This window comes from Eurypyga helias, unplaced genomic scaffold, assembly GCF_000690775.1.
Source record: "Eurypyga helias isolate BGI_N326 unplaced genomic scaffold, ASM69077v1 scaffold4825, whole genome shotgun sequence".
Taxonomy (NCBI): domain Eukaryota; kingdom Metazoa; phylum Chordata; class Aves; order Eurypygiformes; family Eurypygidae; genus Eurypyga; species Eurypyga helias.
The window spans coordinates 88109-108195 of NW_010252004.1; the positions used below are offsets into that span (position 1 = coordinate 88109).

General features: G+C 42.5%; 1 protein-coding gene across 2 annotated transcripts in view; it reads left to right on the forward strand.

Annotated features, from left to right (window-relative positions):
- Positions 1-18198, forward strand: part of GRM3 (glutamate receptor, metabotropic 3) — a 45516-nt gene extending 27318 nt beyond the window's left edge. The window contains exons 3-6 of one of the 2 annotated variants that reach the window (XM_010152198.1): positions 4955-6021; positions 12945-13119; positions 17415-17429; positions 17646-17719. In XM_010152198.1, coding sequence (XP_010150500.1) covers positions 4955-6021; positions 12945-13119; positions 17415-17429; positions 17646-17719 — 1331 coding nt within the window. Of the gene's footprint in view, positions 1-4954; positions 6022-12944; positions 13120-17414; positions 17430-17645 lie in introns of both variants that reach the window. The other variant, XM_010152199.1, reaches the window with a different exon arrangement.
- The last annotated feature ends 1889 nt before the right edge of the window (positions 18199-20087 follow it).

The window sequence follows — 20087 nt, forward strand, 5'->3', positions numbered from 1 at the left end:
TAGACACCTATAGGAAAATTACATTTGTAGAAGACTGATTACTCCTATTCATTTCTTGAATGTGAAAAAGCAGTACTGCATATGATCCAAACACATCCAGAAATGATGGTGCAGAGGTTAAAAGTGATTACTTGTTTCTGTGAAAACTGATATTTTAAACCCATTCATTATTTATTAATTGTGGAGAGGTACAATATAGTGACATTTCACTCCGAGCATTCTCTACAGTAACTTTTAAATAGCCAAATGTCAACGGTCCTTCTACCAATCAGGTGTGAAACCAGCTGTGTTATGCTAATACAGACACAAGAGTGGGTGCACCAGGTCTCCATTACTGTTTGAATGTTCAGCCAAGCAGAATTAAGTCACTTTGACCTCAACCAACCATATCTAGCTAAAAATAAAAGAAAATAAAAAGATATATGCGTTCTCAGGGTCCTTTGCGATACTTTTTAATATAAAGCATCATACACGTAGATGAGCCTGTTGGACAAACACACCATATCCTGTTGTTACATTATTATTAAGGCTCTCCTTACAGTGCTTTTATAAGGCATTGCCCAGGATATGTAACAGGAAGGAGTAGGGGGCATTAAAAAAATATATATTCTTGCAGTTACATAAACAAATGTCTTGTTTTTCAGTCTTAAATCAAAAGTTCAGAATTTTTACAGCACCATCTAGTGAAACTAAAGAGGTTTTACTCAACTATTCAGAAACTTCAGCCTGTTCCCTCTTTACACTTGCTTTTCTTTTTAATCATGATCTCCTTATGGTCTATTGGCTGAAAGTCTTTTGGGCCAACAAGCTATTGAAGAAGGTGCCTTTGGTGCACACAATAGTCCTTTTTACATTTCTTTCTGAACCTCATGAAATCCCACAGCTTTGCAAACCGTGGAGCTGAAAAACTGCAGAGCTTTCATCAAGCCTTGTTATTAATGAATTGCCTCCTAGCTAGCGAGCTGTGCCTCTGATCTGTACCTTGTTTTGAAAGAACACACTCTGCAAGCAAAGAACAGATGCGTGTTTTATTGGAGATAAAGGATGTTCTCTGATGTAGGCATACCTGTCATCATTCCTACCAGGAAGTGTTACAGATGATATTTTCTATAAGACAACATCTATACACTCAGCTCTCTGCCAGACACATGCAAGACTCTGTATGCAAAATATCCTTCCTGGCCCAAAGATGTTGCTGGCAAACAAAACTCAGTCTGGTTCCAAGCCAGTTAAGATGACGCTCATCTTTTCCTAAGCTGCCCCATCTCTTAAAAGTTTCCCTGTGCCTAATTAGGATTAAAACTGCTTTGTTTTCTTCATCTACTCATCCCTGGTTAAAAAATCCTGGAGTGCTTTCACTCAACTGAGCCAATGTGCAGAATCAAAAGCATTTCAAAAAAGATTTCCCATACCACTTCTTAAAATAGTGGGTTTGACCAATAAGAAAATAAATCCCCTTCTTCAGAACTTTCTGAATTCTTTTCATGTCACCAAGACCTGTACCTCACTGTCACCAAAAATAATAAAGGTCTCCAAATGAAAGCAACTCGCCTGCTTCTGACAGCACATAAGCACATACTGTCAAGTTATGTGATTGTTGGAAAGACGATCCCACTGTACGAAGATGGAAAACAAATGACATAATTCACTGTATAACAGCTAAGGTGTTACTTTACGTTCTTATCCATATCTGCTGCTAAAACAGTCATAAAACTACACAGATCTGCTCATATCTGAAGCTGACAGAGTTTTTCTTCCACTTACACAATGGCATCCTCTGCTCTGAAAGGATTTCTTCAGTGAGCTGATAGAGGTGACTGCCCGCACCGTGGCTCCACAGCTTTGTCTTCTGCACTCTGAGTACCTGTTCTCATGAATGTCACTGTTGTTGCACATTCGGTTGCTGAACTGCTGCAAAGTGGAGCACAAAACACCACAGGTTTATCTCTAAGTCACTTTTAATTATCCTTTCTTTTCCTTGATACCTTCTTTTATAGAATTTCTCTGGGATAACTCCTTTGCATAAGAATAATTAATTTTATGAAGTGCAAAGGGAAGAGAATATTCAAAGATACCGCTCAAAGGAGCCAAAGTTTGTATTGTCATTCAGATAGCCTCTTAGTTAACAGCATGGATAGACCCAGACAGTCATGGCTCCCATGTCCTAAGGGACAAATCCAAAACAGCTTAGCTACAACTCCGAAAAAGATCTGCCAGAAATACCTGCTATAAAGATTGTAGGTTTCCTCTCTAAACTGGAATTTAACTACAGAAAACTTGTCAGAGTGACATGACATGGCCTGACATCATCTCTGGGAAAATCATCTACCAATATGCAAAATTATTCTTTTTACTGCTTTCTTACGACATTCTTATACATAAGTATCTTATTTTCATAATTATTATTAGATCATCTTTTCTGATACATTACGTTATGGAAATGGTACTACAGGATCCAAAATATATTGATAAATATAATTTAAAATGCCTTAGTGATTTTATATATAATCAGTGTATATATTAACTGCTGCCACCCAGTGTGCTCATTTATAGGCTTTGGCTCACCATAGAGTAATTTAATACATCATTGTTGGGTTAAATGACTTCATCTTCTCCATCTGAAGGAGTGTGATTTATTTTCCTTTATCAGCAGCCACTAAAAATGAATGTTTCAAGCTATAAGCTGTGGTTGACTTAAAACGTATTGTTCTACAAAATCTTTTATTCATGTCTGTAGCATGGGAATAGCCCCATCGAAGGGAACATATACATGAGCTTCAAACTAACTGACATGAGGTTACCTGCTTTGCCTTCTGGACCTACCTGCAAAGTCCAAGTCACATAGTTTGCTTTATTTAAATGTTAAATAGTCTATCAGAACTAAGAAGTTGTTAAACATGTTATGCAGGGGGGAATTCTTTCCTGAAAAGCGCTGATATTTCTGACCCTCACTTGCACGGGGGTACTCGTGCAGCTGAAGTTACTTACTTGACAGAAGCTAAGCCATGCAACCAGGTTGTCTTGCTTACCTGTGGTTGCTGGTGCCAGTAAAAGTCACGGTCTCTCAGCACACCTCAGGAGCTGGCCTGTATAACAATGAAGTGAATAAATTGCCTCTTAAAACTGGGCTGCTGTGTTAACAGCTTCTACAATCTATATAAGTGTTATGAATAATGAAGTAAGACACAGGCAATGACAAAACATTATTGAAGAGCTGTTAAGTGCTGCATTATGATTTCATTTTAATGCTGCTCCTGGATGAGAGAGCTTGCTTGCCTGTGCATGAGGAGGAGTAGGGAGAGAAGGGAAGCTGCTTAATATTCTTCTTGTTGACCTATATTTTGAATTTAGCTACCTGTTTAATTCAGAGCATGTCATTTCCAGGAGGACCATCCATTCAGGCGAGTATTATGCAGCCCTTAATTTCCATGCGCTCAGAGGTCGTTGGAGTAGACACTGGTACAACTAGATTTCACCAGTGAAGAAAAAGAAAAAAATCCTCTTACACATTCCTGGGTTACCCAGACCTAGTCCTTAATCGTGCAAACCAAGGTTGTCCACCACTGTAGTTGATACAGGTGAAGTAGTAAAGCACAGGAGAGGGCAAGGATAAGAACAGGCAGCCTTGGCTCAAACCCATAAGGGAATATAAATGGGCATAAATTATCATCCAACTTTGCCCTGAGAAAGTCGGGAAAGAAGTGCATTCCAAGTCCAGCACCTGAGGAGGTGCAGATTATGCATCTACCTTCCAATCAGGGCTTCTGTGCCAAAAAACCCCTGTCCCTTTTACCCACTACCTTTTAGTGCGAGTACTTCAAAAAAAAGGCAATGTTCTGTAGGAAAAAAGGTGAAATTATTTGGCCACAGTGCTTTATAGAATCTAAATAAATTTACTGCAAAAAATCCAAAGTATCTGGAGGTTGAAGTGGAGGAAGATATCCTTATACAATACTGTTCATGCTCAAGCACAACATGGGCACAGATGCAGGGGAAAAGATTTATTCCAGCAATGACAGTGGAACCACTTCTGTAACCAAAGACACTGGGGAATGAAATCACCTTTATTGCTCATCAGTGGCAAAAAACACCTTCTCGCTTCCTGCCTATAAAGCCATTCACCTTCAATGCTACAGCAAACAAACAATAAATCACATAGTAAATGAAATTTCCTCCTACGTTTTAAATATTTCTTCATTCCCTTCATGAACCTCAGCTGGAGGAACAAAAAACCAAAAAACTCTCCAGAGCTTCCCAGTTGGAAGTGTTACAGTATTGATCTCACAGAGGTCACAGATCCAGTTTGTGGTATTTTCATCTATTCCCCAGACAAGATATAGGACCAAAGAAGCACATGCTGGGAACTTCAGACCAGACAAGAAATATCAGAAACTGGCAAAACTGAAGCAAAATAGAAGGGATTCAAATCTTCCTACAACACAAGGAGAAGTGAAAAAGACATAGTAAGAAATAGCTGAGGACTTCACAGTTACTTCCCCATCATGCTCAAAATTAATCCTCTCTACAACTGCATTCCAGATTGTTGGCCTCAAAATTGATGTTTATACAGATCTGACCTTTTTAATAATGCTGACCAAATAATGCTGGGTCTCAGAGGCAGACCTCTAACTAAAGTAGCAATAGGGCATACTGGTGGAAACTATGGGAAAATTCATTTGTATCCACAGCAAAAAAAAAAAAATAAAGACATTGGTAATGTAATGTAAGTCTCCAGATTCACAAATATTTCTCATGCAGGAAAGTTAAATACTTTCTCTAAGTTCAAACAAGGCAAAAACATTTTAAAAATGAGACAGACACAGACCTCTCAACTTACCTGTTGGCACTTGAATAAGCTGTCAGGTGTCTGCGCTTGCCAAAAGGATGAAAAAGTCACCTGCTGTTTCAATAATAATATTCTCTATTTCTTCTTTTTTTTTATTTTTTTTCACAGCTCCATTCAACCCTCCCAATGCTGCGGACAGTATGGTCAAATTTGACGCCTACGGAGATGGGATAGGACGATACAACGTGTTCAATTTCCAGTACACTGGTGGCAGATACTCCTATGTGAAGGTTGGTCACTGGGCAGAAACCTTGTCACTTGAGGTAGACGCTATCCACTGGTCCAGGAGCTCTGTCCCTGTCTCCCAGTGCAGTGACCCCTGCGCTCCTAACGAGATGAAGAATATGCAACCAGGAGATGTCTGCTGTTGGATTTGCATTCCATGTGAAACCTATGAGTATCTGGCTGATGAATTTACCTGTGCAGACTGCGGGCCTGGAAAATGGCCCACAGCTGACCTGACTGGCTGTTATGACCTACCAGAAGACTACATCAAGTGGGAAGATGCTTGGGCAATAGGTCCTGTTACCATTGCATGCCTGGGCTTTATTTGTACTTTTATGGTCATTGCAGTGTTCATCAAGCACAACAATACCCCACTAGTCAAAGCCTCTGGCCGTGAACTGTGCTACATATTGCTCTTTGGGGTCTTCCTGTCTTACAGCATGACTTTCTTCTTCATAGCCAAGCCTTCTCCAGCTATCTGCACCCTGCGCCGTTTGGGGCTAGGAAGTTCCTTTGCTGTCTGCTACTCTGCCCTTCTGACAAAAACAAACTGCATAGCCAGAATATTTGATGGTGTAAAGAATGGTGCTCAAAGGCCTAAATTCATCAGCCCCAGCTCTCAGGTCTTCATCTGCCTGAGTCTCATTTTGGTACAGATTGTGGTGGTGTCTGTGTGGCTTATCTTGGAGGCCCCTGGCACCAGGCGGTACACTCTTCCTGAGAAGAGAGAGACTGTCATACTGAAATGCAATGTCAAAGATTCCAGTATGCTAATCTCCTTAACGTACGATGTAATCCTCGTAGTCTTATGCACTGTATATGCCTTCAAAACAAGGAAATGCCCAGAGAACTTCAACGAAGCCAAGTTTATCGGTTTCACAATGTACACAACGTGCATCATTTGGCTGGCCTTTCTCCCCATATTTTATGTGACATCCAGTGACTACAGAGTAAGTCTTTGGATACCTGTTTCCAAAAACCATGCACATCACTTCAAAGGACCATGTCATCATCCACTAAAAACTTCTTTCACTTCATCCTTTGGATCCCTTGCAAACAAGCCTGTTTCAATGTTAATGTCCACCTAAACATATTACCAATTTTTAGCTTATTTCTAAGAAAAATGGTCTCATTTCAAACTGGGGCATGTAGAGTTAGAAGCTGGTGGTGGAAGGGATTAGAGCTATCACTCTGGTTGTGGCAGAGGCATAGTGTATGGATTCCATATTCATACTGGTACATCCGTATGTGGAGACATAGTCCTAACAGAAAAACCTGCTAGATCATGAGCTGAAAGGAGTCATAATGAGTTATTTGGTGGAGGTGGGCCTCAAATTAAAACCTGAAATATCTAGTCTCCCTCTGTACAAGTATCTGCCATTCAAACATGATAATTTCTTCCAAATAAAAAAGGAAAAAATTTCAAAAATACCTATAAACCAGGATTGTAAAAAAAAAAAAATACTAATCCAACAAATTTTACGCTTGAATGTAGAACTATTTATTCTTTTTCCACTTTGCAGGAGATAAGACACAAACCTCACTGAGCAGAAAATATTGCTCAGCCTTCACCAACAAACTTAAAATCATCAAATTGTTTAAACCGTCACATAGTGTTGCATAGCTTCAAGTTCAATAAAATCGTATTTTTGGACAGAAGGAAATTGTCTCAGAAAAAGATTCAGATCTGCTCCACTGGAAATCTCACAGTTATTATGATGTGAGAAGAGACTGCTGGAGCTGGCCCTTACAGCAGTTTGCGGTGAATTAATTCAACTTTCTGCCCAGAAGAAGAGTAGATTAGCTTAGGGTGGCATCATTACCAGTAGCATGTACATGAAATAGCATGTAAAGCTGTGGAGCTAATAATGTCGCTTAACATACTTTTGTGTGACCACCCTGGAACAACGTATTTAGTACTATTTTTCTCAGCTTAGGAAAGGTACTGAAAACCTCAGGAAAACAAGGATGGATAACAAACGACTCAGTAAGACATGCACAGTGACAGTAAAAGAGCTAAATATATTTAGTCTAGACAAGAGTAAACCCAGGGAGACGTGATCACGGACTATAAATAATTTCAAGGCAACAAAAAGAGAGAAAGGGATTATTCAGTCTCAGGAAAAGCTAGAATTGCGAATAATGGATTGAGGCTAATGAAGGAAAAGTTGAAGGAAGGCACTAGGGAACAGCTCTGGCCACCCAATGTAATTAGGAATATAGACACAGAAGGAGGGTAATATTAGTGCAGACAGTCGCATGAGCAGGCAGCACAGATACTAATGATCAAGAGGAGCATGACTTGATCGCTCAAGCAGGGTTTTTCAGCCTTATCTCCTGAGTGGGATTTTCAGAAGCAACCATAGGCATTTAATTTAAATGCAAGGTTCCAAATAAGTCAACATGAGTCCTACCAGATTGACACAAACTGTGTTTAACAATGTTTTTGATATTTTTATGTCAGGAGCTTTTGAAATTACCTTCTTCAGTGTCTACACTTTTGGGGTTCCTTTGAAAAATAACACATTTAATTTCCATGCAGTGTCACATGTTGACTCTGAAACAACCTGTGTCATCCTAATGCAGACCAATACTGGTGATATCATCAATAAACAACCTTAGAAACATATTAGTAGAAATGAGAAAAATAAATATTGACTGGCTTGAGATTTTATCATTAGTCACAAACACCACTCAGCCTTCTGGAAAAGCAAAGGGAGAGTTCCTGGAAATATGTCCAGAGATCTGGCATTTGCCCCACTGTTGTAAAAAATGAACAAACCAAAAAAACAGTTAAATGTAGTATTCATCTCCACTAATACCGAAGCAGAAATGTCCCTGCATGAACTCTGTATGGCAGGTGCCATACAGTATGTAAGATATGCTGGGATGGCATATTATTGTATTTCTTAGATATTCACCCACCTAATAACCCTGCTATTTGGTTAAGGTCTTTTCTGCTGTGAGAAGGGCTTTATGGATATATCTCCATAGCTATGATATAGCTATGCCTCCGGTACATACCTGCTTTTTTATGTTAGACGAAGCTTGCTTATATCGGCATGACCACTATCTTCTCCCTGAACTCAATTAATTTTAACAGCAAAAGGAATTCTGAGGAAGTGTTCACAGTAGAGCTCTTAGTGACATCAGCTGTGGGATTTTTCCACACACAACATGTCTTCACATAATGACCAAAGTTGGAAAGGACTTCTGGGGATTGTCCTATCCAACCTCGCCTGCTCCGAGCAGGGTCACCTACAGCAGGTCACTCCGGACTGTGTGCAGTCACATTTTGAGTATCTCCAAGGATGGAGGCTCCAAAACCTCTTTGAGCAACCTGTACCAGTGCTTGACCATTACAGTTTTCTTATGTTTAAACAAAATGTCCTGTGTTTCAGTTTGTGCCTATGGCTTCTTGTCCTGTCACTGGGCACCACTAGGAAAAGTCTGGTTCCTTTTTCTCTTCTCCCACCACGAGGTACTTACACACACTGGTAAGATCCTCTTGAGCCTTCTCTTCTCCAGGCCAAACAGTCCCAGCTCTCTAAGTCTCTCCTCATTATGACAGTTGTTCCAATCCCTTAATAATCTCCATGGTCTTTTGCTGCAGTTTCTCCAGTATGTTCACGAGTCTCTTGTACCAGTGAACCCAGAACTGGGCACAGCACCCCACATGTGTCTCACCAGTGCTGAGCAGAGAGGAAGGTTCACTGCCCTTGACCTGCTGGCAATGCTCTGCACGATGCAGCCCAGGAGACCATTTACCTTCGTTGCTGCAAGGGCACATTGCTGGCTTGTGATCCACTTGTCCCACCAGAACCTTCAGATTCTTCTCTGCAAAACTGATATCCAGCTGGGTGGCCCCCAGCATGTACTGGTGCCTGGGGTTGTTCCTCCCAAGGTGCAAAACTCTGCTTTTTCCTTTGTTGAACTTCATGATGTTCCTGTCTTCCCATTTCTCCAGCTTGTCCAGGTACCTCTGGGTGGTAGCAACAACTCCTCCCAATTCTGTATCATCTTCAGACTTACTGAGGGTTCATTCTGTCCCAGCATTCAGGTTTTTAATGAAGATGTTAAGCTACATTGGTCCTAATATCAACCCCTGGAACAACGAGTGTCTGGGCTGGACTTTGTGCCACTGACCTCAACCCTTTGTGCCCAGCAGTTCAGTGGGTTTTCAGTCATCACTGTCCACTTATCTAGCCTGTACTTCATCAGCTTGTCAATGAGGATGTTGTAGGAAACAGTGTTAAAAGCCTTACTAAAGGCAAAATAAATAACAGCAGCTACTCTCTCATTTGCACCAAGCCAATCATTTCACTCTAGAAGTCTCTCCGGTTGGTTAAGCATAATTTCCCCCGTGTTAATCCATACTGACTGTTGGCAGTAATTGCTTATCCATGCAAGCCTTCTGCCACATTTACTTGATTTCCTGCACATTGGGATGGTCCATTCTTAAGCTTTGATGAGGCATTCTTGAAAAACAGCCAGGCTTCCTGGACCCCTCTTCTCTCCAGGACCGTATCCCACGGTATTCTTCCAAAAAGATGCCTGAACAGGTCAATCTGCTCTGCAGGGTGGAAATCCTACTTTGTGCCTTGTTTCCTTCTCTCAGGATCCCAGATTCCACCATGTGCTGGTTGTGGCAGCCAAAGCTTTCCCTGCCTGTCACATTCCTGACAAGTTCTTGCTTGTTTGTAAGTATGATCTCAGGTGAGCGTCTTCCTTCATCAGTTCCTCAATCATCTGTTTTAGGAAGTTGACCTCAGTGTACTCCAAAAGCCTCCTGCATTGCCTCTTCCCTGTTGTGTTATCCCTCCAGTGGGCACCAGGGTGGTTGAGCTGCCCCAAGAAGACTAGGGCCTGCAACCCTGACACTTCTTCCTGATTATGTGGTCTATAGCAGACATCCACCCCAATGTTGTCCACTTTGGTCTGCCCACTAATCCTGACCTATATCTACCAGCTGGCTCATTGCCCATGGCCAGGAAGAGGTCCATGCCCTCCCACTGTTCTCCCACAGAGTGTTACTCCCTCTCCTCACCCTGCTACCAGGGTACTGACCTATGCTGTAATTGCAGACCTGTAAGTAAAGCAGAAGCCATCTGCCTGCTGCCATAAGTCAGAGACTTCCAGTCTTCCTCACCATGGGAGTCTTCATTTCCCAGCTCAACAAACATAGGCTGCCTAGTTCTTCTCCAGTACAGACCAGGATCTTGTACCTACAGAGTGTCATAGAAGATCCAGTCCATCTTTTTCTCATCATGTCTGATGCTACAAATTCTCCTGACCTCCTCTTACAGCTCTTCAACTTGGCAACAGAAATCCTCCATACCCTAGCTCTTCCTAGCACCTGCAACGAGAGTGCCCAACTTTACCTACCCAAGAGTCAGCTCAGACAAATCTCCAAGCTGGTCAAGGACAGCTGACAGAGCTCCTTAGGAGATGATAGAGGTTGCCAGAAGTCACAGGCTCCTGCAGCAACCTTCTTCCAGCAGCACTAAGGCACCCTGACATTCATTAAAGTGCTCTCAAGAGTCCACCAATAATCCCAGAAGTTGTTCCCAGAAGGTCTAGAAGATCCCAAAGCAGTGGCCAGAAACTGCTCTGCAAACTACTGGTTTTGGTGACTGACTCTGTTAACTGCATTGTCAAAAATTTAGAGGAGAGCTGCTGGAAAAGATAGATTTCTCCGATGCCATTGATATTCATGCAGAGATCCACACTGATTTCAGAACAGTGAATCACAGAATGGTTTGGGTTGGAAGGGCCCTTAAAGATCATCCAGTTCCAGCCCCCCTGCCATGGGAAGGGACACCTTCCACTAGACCAGGTTGCTCCAAGCCTCATCCAGCCTGGCCTTGGACACTTCCAGGGATGGGGCATCCACAGCTTCTCTGGGCAACCTGTTCCAGTGCCTCCCCACCCTCTCCGGGAAGAATTTCTTCCTGATGTCCAGTCTAAACCTCCCCACTTTCAATTTAAACCCGTTACCCCTTGTCCTGTCACTACAGGCCCTTTTAAATAGTCCCCCTCCAGCACGAAACCTGAGATGATTAAATAAACACACATAATGTAAATGCACAGCAGCCCCAATACCTAACACATCTAAGGGAATTTTCAACTTCATCACCTTTAACAAAAGCTTAAGAGATGCAGCAACTACACAGGAAGGGAAAATTCTGGGTGTCAAACTGATTATAACAAAATTAGGTGCCAAAAGTTCCCACTGTTTAGAAATTTTCTCCCTGCATTTTCTTTAGGGAAAATTCTGGCTCAAGGACCTCATCCCCCTGCCAGTCATTCCTGCCTGGTCTGGCAGGATTGCCTCCATTCCACCAGACATTCCTCCATTCCACCTCCATTCCTCCATTCCACCAGACACATCAGTGTCTGTGAGGCTGGGTTACACGCTGAGCTACTGAAGTGACCTGGATTAAAAGGAACCCCGTGGGATGGAGCTGTTTTTAACCCAAATCACTTCATTGATTGAGTGTATATTTGTGTCAGCACAGCTAGCTGCCCCAGGAGGCACAAACCTTAGCAGAGCAGTCTGTGGATGGAGCAAGACACTGTTAGAGAAGAGAACTTACCTTGAAAACACTACCTTCATTTATTCTTGTTTCATAAGAAAACTCCCAGTCCTGTTTTACTGGTTCACGACCCACCAAGAACCAACTGCAGAGCCCTGTGGACAGAATGCAGAGACGTGCAGGCGAAAGTGCACCTGGAAACACTAAGATGTCCCTTTCTCAAGCTGTCGCTGTAAGGTCTGCCATGGTCACTCACCCTACGAAAGCTGAGCCCCTTTTCATGGTGCTTGCCACGTCTACCTTGTGTAAAGAGTAATTATTATATGATCATATTACTTATACTCTCTGCTGACAAAGCACTTTAAGCGCTATGTATAAAGCAACAAAGTCCATTCCTTACTCTATTTTTCATTTTGCACCAATTATTTCTGACAAGGAGATATGAGAAGCATTCCCATGGAAGAAGGCTAATCTCCAAGGGCTGCAGGAGTGTAACTAAGGAAAAATGAGCTGTGGATGTATAATCATTCAAATTAAGTAGTAGAGTTTAAAGCAGTTTAATTCAACATCTTAATTAAGGAATCTGCTTGGAAGAAAAGAATATAAACTGAAAATGAGGCAGTAAACTAGGACCTAGTTACACTATAAAACAGAAAGGAAGGAAGATGACAGTGCCAGCAAAGTTACACTCACAAATGTCCCAAGGCAACTACGCTAAAATCTTGCAATCTTACAGACAATTCAGGTGTGAGCCCAAAAATTACTGTCTCAAAGTCAGGGCACCTTTTAGGCCCAGTCTCACAAATCTCACCAGGTGTTATGCTTGCTCCAAATCACACCTATATTGCTGCAAGGGATTGTTCAAGTTCTTTGATTAGGATTGAGGCTGGAGACTAAACTGGATTTCCAATGGATGCTTCGCATGGGGCATCTAACGTAAACCCACATAAAGTAGGGCACGTGCAGGCTGGTTACACTGCAGCCAGCTTTGCTCAGCTATTGCATGACCCGCGTTACAGCGGATTTCAGATCAATTTAGAAATCAAGGGCGTGAGAAATGAGAGAAAGAGAGCAGAACTAGCCTTTCTGTAGTAAACTGAGGGAGAACACGCTCCGTCAATCTCTCCCTGAGACACAGGAACAGTCAGCACCATGCACTTCCCTCATATGAGCCTAGGATTGTGGAAGATCAGGATGCAACAGATGTTCAAGCCAGCCTGTACGCGTGCAAACCCCCAGGGCTGTGTTTCCTGCTGTTGTATGACAATGCTTCTAATATTCTGCATTTCAGAGCTTTCCATACTGAAACACAGTGCTTTGCGCCCGCTCTCTCCTAGGTGCAAACCACCACCATGTGCATCTCGGTGAGCCTGAGCGGCTTCGTTGTGCTGGGCTGCTTGTTCGCACCCAAGGTGCACATCATCCTCTTCCAGCCCCAGAAGAATGTGGTCACTCACAGACTCCATCTCAACAGGTTCAGTGTCAGTGGGACCGGGACTACTTACTCCCAGTGTAAGTAACAAAGCTGCCACTTTTTCTTAAGGATGTGGGGTTGCGGTGAGTTTGGGTAAAGACAAAATGGGTTTTTTACCAGCAACAGACCTTTACTGTTTGGGTTGCGTACTCCGTGAAAGCATCACTTCATTTGTGTTTGGAGAGAAAAACTCATCCTCCTCCCATGGGAATCAGCCCAAAACCCACACTGAAGCCCACTCAAGTCAGCAGAAAGCTTCCAGCAGGCTCTGACTCCAGCCCGCTCCACAAAGCAAGTGGGGACTGTCGCCCGCTGTCACTCTCACAGCAGTGACAGTAACAGATTTCCCTGGGGTATTCCTGTCAAAATGACATGCCAACAGTACCTGGGCCACCACGCAGCATGTTCTCAGTGGCTCTTATCGCTTGCATGATGAGGAAAGGCTCCAAGTCCGCAGCAAACACGCACAAGGAATGCCATATTCCATACCTGTCTGCCAAGTGCGAGCAATACCCTTTTTAAGTCCCATGGCCGAGAGAAGCAGTCAGTGCTCTGTTGTAAGTTCATCTGCTCTGCCTCCCTCCTTCCCTTATCTGCAGTCTCTTCATCCTAAACAGATTCACATCTGTGATTGTGACTTGAGGCTGCCGCTCCTCTTCCAGGGGAGTTGCTTAGAGCCTTTATTTATTTATTTATTTATTATTAAAAAACCAGAAGAAAGGTCACCTGTATATTTTCCTTGTCAAGCTTAACTAGTCAAGGATGGGAGCACACAGCTCCTTATTCACAAAGCTCTGCAGACATTATGTCTAACCTGGAAAGCTAATTGAAAAAGCACACTACAACTAGAAAGAGGCAGGGAATAAAAAACAAAGAAAATGGAGGAAACAGAGCAGGGCTTGCCAGCAAGTTCAAACTAACCGAGCCTCATGTTTTTGAGTATCACATACATTTCAAAATTGCCCAGAAACCTTTGGCACTTCGGATTCCAGAGAGAACTTGGAGGGAACTTGGGACCCTGCTGTGTATCACATTAATGGGTATTAGGAGATCAGGAAATTCCAGCCATCTCTGGCTCTCCCACCCCAAACTTTGTGAGTCTAGTAACAGCAACATCCAAAAAGCCAGTTCTTGTCCATTATCAGAGCTTTAAAGGGCAGGAGTACCCAAGTTGCTAAAATGGGCAGTGTGTTGCCTACCTCCACGGATTCCCACTTCCCTTGCACCTCAGGGACCACCTCTTCAACTCCATCAGTCATTAATGCCATGAGCACAGCAGGTCATGAGCAGCAAGTAACTCACAGACAGTTTTTAACACAGTTCCTTGAATCACGAAAACAGACCAAACACTATGAGAAAAGGTAAGTGACACTCATGATGTTCTTGGGTAGTCTTAAGCATTAGATCTAAATTTGTGTCACAAGTACATCCCTAAACTGAGCAGTGGGAGGGCCTGAGTCAATGGAGAACCATTTAAGCTTCAGTGTGGTGGTGGTCATGAGAGCTGAACTGAGCACTTTGTGTAGTCGTCTGCGTACAGCTCCTCTTCTTCACTACATGCTCTGCAGAAAGCAAACTGGGGTGGATACTTGACTGCTAAGCCAGGCACTGAGCTTTGACCATTTTGACAGCTGAAGTCTGGGCTACAAAAGAATATCAATTTGACCTGAAGAGAGGCAGGATAGATGTGTACGTAGGTATAGGTACATACACATTCCTACACACTGATTTGCATCCAAAAGCTCACTTTTGGCAGAGTGCTGCATAAGTACTGCTTTCCCTGCATTGTTTCCCCCATTGGGATGTTCCTCAGTTTTCCTGTGGTCTGTTTAATGGGCTTCAGAGAGGTATTCCCATAAGGTACGAGGTCAACACTCATAAAATTTCCAAGAGGGTTCAGGACTGATTTAAGCACCTACATGATTCAGGCTGAGCTTCTACACCCAGAAAATGGTCATTCATCCAAGTCGTGGCCACATGGAGAGCTGCACATAGGCTGGAGCGCATCCATGTGTCCTCCACAGGGGTCAGAAAAAGAACTGAGGATACAGTTTATAGCCAGGCTAGTAAGTTTTCTCTCTCGGGATTTATTTTCCCAGTCATTGTTCCAAACTAGCTCTGATTAAGTCAGAGTTGTCCTGCTGTGAGCACGAGTAGAGGAAGCGGCACACAGATGGGGAGTTTAAATCTGCCTGTTCCTGAGGATGTAGGCATGCTGCAAGGTCTCCTTTGCTTTGGTATAGCTACAAGGGTACTGGGAGAGGGCTTTTTACAAGAGCCTGTAGTGATAGGACAAGGGGTAATGGGTATAAATTGGGTCTCCTTCGCTTTGGTATAGCTAAGCAAAATGATGGGGTGCCTGGAAAGAGGAGATTGAAAGAATGAATTGCAGCCAAATCCACACTTCTGGTCAAGTCACATGTTTTTCCTTGGCCAGAGCACAAGGCAAAAGAGAGGTGAAGTGTCTCTAGCAGCTCCAGCAGTACTTCAGGAAAGCCCTTGCCTGCTGCTATAAGACACGCTGTGAAACTGAACCCTGCAGGGCCAGTGATTGACGCTGCCAAGGTCTGCAAGGAAAAGTGGGATCTTTTGTTCAGTCCCAAGGAGAGCTGGATGCTCAGTGGGAGCAGTTTGGTCCAGCCAGCAGAGTTAATAATGCTTCCCAGCTCCGCAAGGGAGGAGCAGCCCAGGAACCAGAAATGCAAGGGTGCTTGTTTCTCACCTACCACATTTCTCTGTCCAACTTCCGACATCCTCCTGGCCCAGTTACCCTAGCATTTGGGCTATTCATGCTCTTCAGTGTGTTGGAATTCAAAAAAACCCTGAAGCAAAAAAGTTCTGGGTGGGTGACTGATGTTCAGAGAAACAAAATGCTTTTGCCTGCAGCCATACTGCAGAAGAACAGGGATTTGAATCAGGTCTCCTAAGCAGTGCTGATTTTTCTATTTGCCAGCAGTAAGAAGAAATAATAATAATTAAAATTTCAGGTCAATGTTGCCATATTACACCCAGTTAAAAGCTGAATACAAAACCTGACAGTGCATTTTCACAAATCGTAGATGTGATGCCATGTGCCCTTTTACCTACAAATGACCTTTTTCTTACGTGTGGCTGACAACTCATACCCAGGTTGTGAGAGATCAAACTCCACCTGCCTAATTCAGAGGCGGTGCCCATTCTTGGGTCTCCTGTTTATCAGGAATATGACCTGCCCTCTAAGTAGTAGGTTAGTCCAACAGGTGCCTCTAAATTTCTCTTGTTAAGGCAGTTCTGTTTTCCATTTATATTATTTAGTCAGTGAAAAAAATTAGAAATACTAGCTGATTTGAAGAAAGAATGGTCTGTTCTGAAAAAGATGCTGAGCGTCTTAAGAGACCCAGTCTGCAACTGAGAGTGTAGCCAGCACCAGTTTTGGAAGACTGAGCATGCCCTTGTCAGCTGCATAAATTGCTTTTTACACTGGATGATTGAGTTTACCAAGTCATTGCTTGCCGTGTGTTTTGTTTGATGAAGGCATCACATTTCTCTGGGTCACTGTTATCATTAACCTAATGTATCCTTCAAAAAACAGCTTTACAGTGCCGTGAGCAGAGATGTCACAGAGTATCTGGAAACACATTCCTGATGCCCAACAGATAATTTTAACAAAGATGGACAAACCAGCTTGCTTTTAAATTTAAATCCACAAGGCTTTAGCAGAATGGTAATATATCCTAGAGTCAAAATACAAATACATTTAGAAACAGGTTCTGATACTCAGATTCAATTGTCATATCACTGACGCAAGGAAAACCCGTTGAATAAAACATTGGTATCGGAATCTGGCCCTCACCTCTGGATGCATATTGAATCCTGATCCAGAGCTTCTAGAAATGAAGGCTATTATGGTCAGAAAATATTCTGGAATTAGGTGAGAAATAATCTTTCCTTTGAAATTCAGTTATTCCTCACTCCATCCAACATATACATTGTATTCTTTCTTTTTCTTTTTTTAATTAAAAAGTAGATCAGCACACAGTCCTGATATGCAGAGATAGATTCTCTCCTGAATTAAAATGCATATATTGTATTTCAGGAATATCCATTCCAATTATGTGAAAGCTCAAAGGATCAGACCTTAGCATTTCGTGCCAATAATACACAAAAAATCCAGAGGTTCACTTTTTAATCTACAGGGATATTTTAGCACCACTCTATCTATATTAATTCACACTACCATGAAAAGTGCTATAAAGTGAGACCCAGTGGCCCAGAATAATCCAAAAAACTTCATGTATTTTATTCAAACACTTCTTGGAGAAGCCTAGTTACCCTAAGTGCTCCCAGTGGTCAGCAAAGGTAGGTCAGGGTCATCCAGAGTATGCTTCAGCCTCAGGTCTGAATGGTCTTGTGCAAGCAACACCTCCACCAGCTCCACTGCTGACACAGTCACATACGGCAACTTTGCATTTGGCATCTTGGTTAAACTGGGTGAGATGGTCCAGACCAACACAGATTCTATTCCTCTGTGTGTTGTCATTTTTCCCACCCTGAAGTTGCTGATTTTCCCCTCTTTGTCTTTCAGCATCTGCTAGTATGTACGTACCGACCGTCTGCAACGGAAGGGAAGTTCTGGACTCCACCACTTCATCTCTGTGATTGTGACTTGCAGTTCGGTTCTTGAGTTTTTAGACTGTTAGGCAAAATTTTGCACATGTTGTGCACTCCGGAAAACACCAGAAAACAAAAGAAATCAAAACAAAACTAGTACCTTTTTTTAGAAACAGTGTAATAAATTATTTTTGAGGATTGTACAGTATATAGTGATGTTCTGGAACTTTTTAGACTGATTTTAGCCCTTCTGTTGTTAACGGTTGTAAGGGACATGTAAATAACCATGGTTCACGACGTGCATAGTCCTGCAGCAAGGGAGTCATTTCTTGCAAGCACAGTTGCAAGAAGTTAGGTGACTTCTTTCCTACGAAATTTTTTTGTAGCTCCTTGTTGTAATTAACTTAGACTGCATTTCTATGTTGTATATGACAGTTACCTTACGTGTAACAGATCGGTTTTCTCAGCACAAAACAGCAGTATTAATGTAAAGGCACCAATAATAAAATGATAAAACTTTTTCAGCATGGTTTCATTTTTGTTTCTTCCTCCCCCAAGGTCATTTTATTTTCCTAGACACAAGGATAGGTAAGAAGGGTAAGGAGTCTGCAGCACTAGTGTGTATCACACATATCTGCGTTTGTGTGTGTGCCCGTTTTACAGTCACATATGTGCTTATGATGGATGCTTTGTCAGGGTCAAATACAAATTCCCCTCTCTTTTAAAAAAATCACACATTATTGAAGCATCACAAGTGCTCTTTTTGTTATTAAACTATAGGGTAATTTCGAAAAGTGAAAACGCCTAACTGCATCTCAATGAGACATTAGCAAAAATTTTCTGATCCCTGGTTCACTCATTTGGCATGCCTTAATGCCGTCATGCCCAAAATAAATCGGTAGCATTTAAAAAACAAAGAGATTTTAGATTAGATTGGCAAAACGATGGAAGAAAACGTGACAGAACATTAGCTAAGACCGTTTTATACCTCCAGCCAAAACAAAGCCCATTCAGTCTGTCTGCATTGAGGGTGCCATGAAAGGTAATTGCAGCGCTGCAGAAACACAGAGACCAAAAAAAGTCACAGAAGAGAAATCCAGGAGACATTTACACACATCTCTGGGGTGATCTTTGCATTCAAACCAAATGGCTCAAGACAGCATACCGGCTACTTAGACAATTGCAAAACACCTTTAAAGTCTGGCTTTTATAACTCCACTCCTAAAGCCACCCTCACTCTATTGAAACAATCTGAAATCCTCCCTTCTGCCAGGTCCAGTAAATCATTAAGGAAACCAACACACCTTTGATTAATGTGTCTGGGCATATTTACCTCAGGGCTTGTTCCCGTTGATCTCATTCCAGCTGAGGTCAATACCAAAAGTCTCACTGGATTCAAAGGCAACACCACTGAGGCTTGAAAGGCAGACACTACGGACACAGACTCGGAGGTACGAGTTCTCTGCATCCCAGTTCTCCTGTGCTTGCAGCTGGTTTTACACATTTCTGGAAAGCTGCAAGTCCCTTGTGCTGAACTGGTAAAGGAAGTAGCTGTTATTTTGAATGTAAAAAGTAAAAATGCAGGTTCTCAAAATTCCTACTCAAAGATAGATGCCTATTTTGTTTGAGCATCCACACATCCACCAGCAAAGACCTCTTCATGTCCACACAGGGAGCTATTTAAGTCTACACATCATGGAGCTGTCTAGTACAAAAATCCCTGTGACTTTCCCCAAAATAGGCATTGCTCAGCCCACGTTACATGCAAAGTCCTGCATTCACCTTCTTTTCTTCCACAAGCTCTGAAACGCCTGATGCTTGGTTCCCAAGGGGTCAAGCACTGACAGGTTGGAAGTCTTGCTTTCTAAATCAAGACCCCTTAAAGCATCTCCAGTTAGGCAGCTACATTCATTTATCTTTTCTGTGCTCTTCTGTGGATTAAGAGGCTGTTCACAGTATGGCAAAAGGTCAGAATACCTGACCATAATGCTGATATCCCTGTATCCACGTTATCTTTATGGAGCTATTAAAAATGTCTAAGCCAAGGAGAATTTCTTCTCAATTTTTACGGAAAACACCAATCAGAGTAAAATCCACCTCACCTAACCTTCGTTATCCACCTAACCCACCTAACAGCTACCTATGAGATTGTCAACCACCCCTCCCTTTGTACTCAGTGGAGAGAAGTAGGTACAATTCCCCTGGCTTACCTCAGACTGCTACTTCAGGCTGAGATGACTCTCTAAACAAAGGCTGGCACAGCTTGCTCAGATCACAAAGTTTACACTTAAAATAAAGGCATTGTGTTAGATGAACTCCACCTCTAGAACCTAAATTGGCATCACTGAGGCTGATTTATGGCAGGTGAGGATCTTACAATCCTGGAGTTTTCATTCATAGAATCACAGAATGATTT